This window comes from Dendrobates tinctorius, unplaced genomic scaffold (assembly GCF_039654945.1).
Source record: "Dendrobates tinctorius isolate UK_male_01 unplaced genomic scaffold, ASM3965494v1 ptg000126l, whole genome shotgun sequence".
NCBI lineage: Eukaryota > Metazoa > Chordata > Amphibia > Anura > Dendrobatidae > Dendrobates > Dendrobates tinctorius.
Genome location: NW_027361794.1, coordinates 24,139,621 through 24,146,068, shown reverse-complemented (window position 1 = coordinate 24,146,068; position 6,448 = coordinate 24,139,621). Strand labels below are relative to the sequence as shown.

The following is a 6,448-nucleotide window of genomic DNA, read 5'->3' as shown; positions in this document are numbered from 1 at the left end:
TGCCTATTGCTTTGGGGTCTGCTCTGGGGCAGTTTAGTTTTCCCCTTTCTGTCTTTAGGCTATATAGTTCCCCGGATGTGATCGAGGGGTCTAGGGCACCGTAGGAACCCCCCACGGCTACTGCTAGTTGTTGTGGATAGGTTCAGGGGTCTGCAATCCGATAGCTGCCAACCTCTCTGGTTTTTCTGGACTTAGCTGGTATTTTGTTTTTTCCTCCTTCGGTGACTCATCATAACACCCCATTGCCCATTTGAATCCAGTAATGGACAGCTTCGGTTTGCTGAGAGTCGGTGGTCGTTCAAATCAAGCCAAGATTGCGGCTTCACAGCAACATCCTTGCATCATTCCCAGTAAACATCATATCACTGATCTACTGATCCAGCACTTTCATGAAAAAACCAAGCACCAAGGCAGGCAGATCACAGAAGGCAAGTTACGGTCTGCAGGTCTTTGGATCATAGATATGAAAACACGTGTAGCAGGATCACTACATCGCTGTGTGCAATGTCGGAAAACCAGAGCAAAACAGGTACATCAACAAATGGCCGACTTGCCCTTTGACAGATTGAGTGCCGAACCGCCTTTAACCTACGTTGGCCTAGATGTCTTTGGGCCATGGATGGTATCTGCATGCAGAACTCGAGGTGGCCATGCCAACAGCAAACGATGGGCTATACTATTCACTTGCATGAGTGTCCGTGCCGTCCACATAGAGGTAAGAGTCTATGGACACATCCAGTCAGATCAACGCCCTCCGGCGGTTTCTAGCGATCAGAGGACCGGTGAAACAGTTGAGGTCTGACCGCGGAAGCAACTTCATCGGTACATGTCGAGAGCTGGATATTGACATCAAGCCAATTCAGGATCAGCTGGCAGAAAGATCGTTAATCCTCCGCATAGTTCTCACATGGGAGGTTCCTGGGAAAGGATGATCAAGATCTCACGCAACATCCTGAACTCTATGTTTATGGACGTAAATTGTTCAAGGCTTACGCATGAGACCTTGGTTACTCTTCTGGCTGAAGTTTCTGCCATAATCAACTCAAGACCACTTGTCCCAGTGTCCATGGATCCCGAAAAACCGACCATTCTTACGCCAGCTACTCTTCTCACTCAAAAGACTGGGAACCCGCTAACAGTTAGTGGAGAGTTTACTCACGCAAACACCTACCAGAAACAGTGGAAGCGTGTGCAGTACCTCGCTGATTACTTCTGGAACCGGTGGAGAAAGGAATATCTCGTTACTCTCCAAGGAAGAAAATGGCAACAGAATAAACCGAACTTGAAAGGAGACGTGGTACTAATGAAAGAACAACAAGCCCGAAGGATCAACTGGCCTATGGGAATCGTTTCAAGGACCTTTCCTAGTCAAGACAGTAAGGTCCGGAAGGTGGAGCTGAAGGTCCTTAGGAAAGGCGAGCCTAAGACATTTTAGAGGCCAATCCACGAGCTTATATTGATACTACCAATTGAGGACATTCCAGTAGGATGAACCACGAACAGAACACTGCCCTACTACTTCATCCATTGGATTACCGTTGGATCGGAGACATTTTGGCCTAGTGCGGCTTCTCCGATCCGAAGATGGGTATCATTGGATTGTCTCAGGAACTGACTGTCATCTACCTCGTTTTGAAGTTGTCATTATTGCATGCATATTTGTGTCTCCTTTCTAGGCTATTGAACTTTACTTAAACAAAAAACATTAATATAGTAAAATCCCTTACGGAATTTCAGACAGGGAGTGTGCTGTTCCATCGAAGGTTATGATTGTATGCTTATATAATTGTATTGTTACCATTCTTTGTGTTCAGTTTTGCATTTGGTCTGCTGCCACCTGCTGTCCTTTTTCTGTATAGCAGACTGCAGCTAATTATTTTTAGTACATGCCTTCAACTTCTTGGTCATTTGACTCCTTCTCTTCCTGCCGGTGGCCATTACTAGTTTATTTTTCTCCTGGGAGAGACAGGCTTACCAGGCTGTGAAAGGCATCAGTTTTTTTGACAACTCACAATTTGCTCAATTTTGCTGAATCATCTTGCTATCAACTTGCTACACACCTTGCTGCACACACATCGCTGTATCACTTGGGTTGTTACACCTCCATTTCTGGAGAAGTACTGCATTACCAATTATATGCTGTATGTCCAGATTTCCAATAAACAAGTCTGGACTTCACAATATCTGGTGTGTATCATCTCTCTGGACGCATGAACAGCAAAACAGCAACAATGGTCCTGTCTACTCTCCATTGAGGAAACGGAAGGTAGGGATCTCTCCCAGCCCCAATCAACTATACCTCCATTCTCCTCATGTGGGGCCAGAACAAAATTATCACTGAAAGTAAAGTATTCCCTTAGCGGTATATACTGTATTTTCACATACTATTTATTCCTGACACTGGAGTGGATTATAAACTTACGAAGTATATAGTTTGAGGTCTGGGGTCTGCCATTATGTGGCTAGTTTTCTGACTGTTTCAGATAACATGATAGATGATTTTCTTCGTCTAGTCCCGCTTGAATATAGGTCAATACTAAATAATCTCCTGATGAGTCGCCGTTAGTGAGGACGATCAAGCAAGTAGAAATGAGAGACTTGGAGAGGGAGTGTGTATACGTCACATAACCCTCTATACTGAACTGTGGGGTATATGTTTAACTCCATATCAGCATAGGGTTATGAGGAATCGCTCCTGTCAAACCAATCTAATCAGTTTTTATGAAGAGGTAAGCTATAGGCTGGATCAAGGTGAGTCATTGGATGTGGTATATCTTGATTTTTCCAAAGCATTTGATACCGTGCCACACAAGAGGTTGGTACACAAAATGAGAATGCTGGGTCTGGGGGAAAATGTGTGTAAATGGGTAAGTAACAGGCTTAGTGATAGAAAGCAGAGGGTGGTTATAAATGGTATATTCTCTAACTGGGTCGCTGTGACCAATGGGGTACCGCAGGGGTTGGTGTGGGACCTATTCTCTTCAACATATTAACGATCTGGTAGAAGGTTTACACAGTAAAATATCGATATTTGTAGATGATGCAAAACTATGTAAAGCAGTCAATACAAGAGAAGATAGTATTTTGCTACAGATGGAAGAAGGGAAGGAATCAATATCACCATTACACACTGAATGGGAAACCACTGGGTAAATCTGACATGGAGGACTTGGGGATCCTAGTTAATGATAAACTTACCTGGAGCAGCCAGTGCCAGTCAGCTGCTGCTAAGGCAAACAGGATCATGGGGTGCATTAAAAGAGGTCTGGATACACATGATGAGAGCATTATACTGCCTCTGTACAAATCTCTGGTTAGACCGCACATGGAGTACTGTGTACAGTTTTGGGCAACGGTGCTCAGGAAGGACAAAATGGAACTAGAGCGAGTACAAAGGAGGGCAACAAAATTAATAAAGGGGATGGGTGAACTACAATACCCAGAGAGATTAGCAAAATTAGGATTATTTAGTGCAGAAAAAGATAACTGAGGGGCAATCTAATAAACAGGTATCAATATATAAGGGGACAATACAAATATCTCTCCACGGATCTGTTTATACTAAGGAAGGTGATGGTCTCTAGGGGGCATTCTCTGCGTCTGGAGTAGAGAAGGTTTTTCCACCAACATAAAGAGGATTCTTTACTGTTAGGGCAGTGAGAATCTGGAATTCCTTGCCTGAGGAGGTGGTGATGGCAAACTCAGTTGAGGGGTTCAAGAGAGGCCTGGATGTCTTCCTGGAGCACAACAATATTGTATCTTACAGTGATTAGGTTCTTTAGGACCTAGATCTGGGGATTCATTCTGACAATATAGACTGAACTGAAAGGAGAAATGTCTTTTTTCAGTCTTGCTAACTATGTAACAATGTTTTTTTCTATTAGTCACCTACTGACTAAACTTCAGGGTTGAATTATGGGTATAGTTTTACATTTGGAATTAATAAAGTTTAGTTTTATCCTTTTGTCAGCAAACATGAGGAATGACAACAGACAACCCATTTAAGAAGATTCAATTTTGGTTAAAATTCTTCCAACATTATGAACATAAAAAAGGCTTCTCCCCTATGTGACATCTCTGATGTTTATTAACAGTTGATTTCCAAGTAAAGTATTTCCCACATTAAGAAAATGAAAAAGGCTTCTCCCTTGTGTGAGTTATTTGGTGTGTAACAAGATTCCCTTTATGGTTAAAACATTTCCCACATTCTGAACAGGAAAAAGGCTTCTCCCCTGTGTGAGTTCTCTGGTGACCAACAAGATGACATTTCTGGTTAAAACATTTTCCACATTCTGAACAAGAAAAAGGTTTCTCCCCTGTGTGAGTTCTTTGGTGACTAAGAAGAGATGATTTCTTCAGAAAACTTTTCCCACATTCTGAACAGGAAAAAGGATTCTTCCCTGTGTGAGTTCTCTTGTGGTTAACAAAATGTGATTTATGTGCAAAACATTTCCCACATTCTGAACAGGAAAAAGGCTTCTCTCCTGCGTGGGTTATTTGGTGTGTAACAAGATTCCCTTTATGGTTAAAACATTTCCCACATTCTGAACAGGAAAAAGGCTTCTCCCCTGTGTGAGTTCTATGGTGCTTAATCAAATCTGATTTCTGGTTAAAACATTTCCCACATTCTGAGCATGAAAAAGGATTCTCCCCTGTGTGAGTTCTATGGTGAGTAACAAGTAGTGATTTATGTGCAAAACATTTCCCACATTCTGAGCAGGAATAAGGCTTCTCCCCTGTGTGAGTTCTCTGATGTGTAACAAAATGTGATTTGTTGTTAAAACATTTCCCACATTCTAAACAGGTAAAAGGCTTCTCCCCTGTGTGAGTTCGTTGGTGTGTAACAAAATGTGATTTGTTGTTAAAACATTTCCCACATTCTGAACAGGAAAATGGCTTATTTGCTTTAGTAGCAGTTTGTTTTTTATTGCCTCTTTTGTGACTTTGATTTTCCTTAGTAGTCGGTAATGAATCAGAAGATGTGACCTGTTTCATAGGATCAGATGACAGATCTTTGCTGTGAATGGATGATGGTATATCTGGAGTAATGGCATTCAATTCAGTTGTATCTTGCAGGATCTCAAGATCATCAGATTTAAACATTGAAGATGTCAAGTGTCCCACTGATCTCCTGGTACAGTCATCTGCCAAGATCAAAACAATTTTTTAAAAAAGTTTTATATTTATATTTTCGAACATTTCTACTTAAACTGTCCATAAAAATGGCAAGCTATGTAAAGAACTTTGATTATTTACCAAGACAATGACCGTTCACAGTGTAATAGAAAACCTTGTTGGATGAGCCAGTAGTGTGCGGTGTTCAACTGTTTGTTCATTCTGCCTCCCAAATATCAAATAAAAAGAAACCAATCAATGTTATGTAGGCAAAAATAATACCAGTTCTCATCTCAAAAAACAAGTCCCCACTCAGGTCCATCATCTGTCATTGGAAAAGCAGAGGTTCCCGCACTATTAGTGGCTCAAAGGCTGCTGAAAAGCAACAAGGTTTCTATAAACCAATCCACCAAAATCCGCTCTCACTTCGGAGTCTTGCAGTGTGCGCAAACAACATTTAGGATCCCTGTATTTAGCAATATTATAGTGAGAAGAATCCACTTAATTTGCGGTGTCTCCTGGAGCACAATCTGGGCACTATGTGCTGGGTAATAAAATGGCAAATGTGTAATTTTCACTCTCCAACATCCACTGCGTGTTAATTTCCAGAAAGTGACTGTGGAGTTAAAATATTCACTCCTCCTACACACGTGGTCAAAGCTGTTGGTACCCCTCGTTTACTGACAGAAAAACCCACAATGGTCACAGAAATAACTTGAATCTGACAAAAGTAATAATAAATCAAAAATCTATGAAAATGAAAGTCTGATATTGCTTTTCAGCCATGCTTCCACAGAATTTTTAAAAAAAATAAAACTCATGAAACAGGCCAGGACAGAAATTATGGTACCCTTAACTTAACCACTTCATGACCGCCAACGGTAGATAAACGTCGCGCTAGCAGGGCTTTGTGCAATGCCGATGTTTGTCTACGGTCGGCAGTTTTGTGCTCATCAGGACCCCACATAACTTATAACGAGGGAATTCTGGCGCAGAATGCTTCCTGTGACCCCCGACCTCATCGAGACCTGATAGGTTCAGGTCCTGATGATGTCAGCATCACACCAGCCAATGATACAAATCACTAGGAGAGTTTGTTGTAGCAACTTTCCCGGGTGATCTGCCTCATAAAAACGCTGTTTCTCCTCAGATCTCCTGTCAGTGAGAGAATAGAGGAGAAACAGTGTTACAAGAGCTGCTGCCAACAGCTGTGTCAGTCAGCGATTGTGCTATAAAGTAAAAAACAGATAAGGCAGGTTAGGGTTAGTGCTATAGTTAGGGTTAGTGTTGGGGCTAAAGCTAGGGTTACTGTTAGGCTAAAGTTAAGGTTTAT

At 41.8% G+C, this 6,448-nt stretch overlaps 1 protein-coding gene across 1 annotated transcript; it reads right to left on the bottom strand.

Moving 5' to 3' along the window:
- Nucleotides 1-4,065: 4,065 nt before the first annotated feature.
- On the bottom strand, nt 4,066-5,226 carry LOC141047100 (uncharacterized). The gene has a single exon (XM_073542064.1). It carries the CDS (start codon nt 5,101-5,103, stop codon nt 4,123-4,125), a length of 981 nt encoding a protein of 326 aa, XP_073398165.1. The 5' UTR covers nt 5,104-5,226; the 3' UTR covers nt 4,066-4,122.
- Nucleotides 5,227-6,448: the final 1,222 nt, after the last annotated feature.

What these genes read in the sequence shown, in the direction of transcription:
- LOC141047100 (XM_073542064.1), bottom strand. Translation starts at nt 5,103, where the DNA reads ATGTTTAAATCTGATGATCTTGAGATCCTGCAAGATACAACTGAATTG.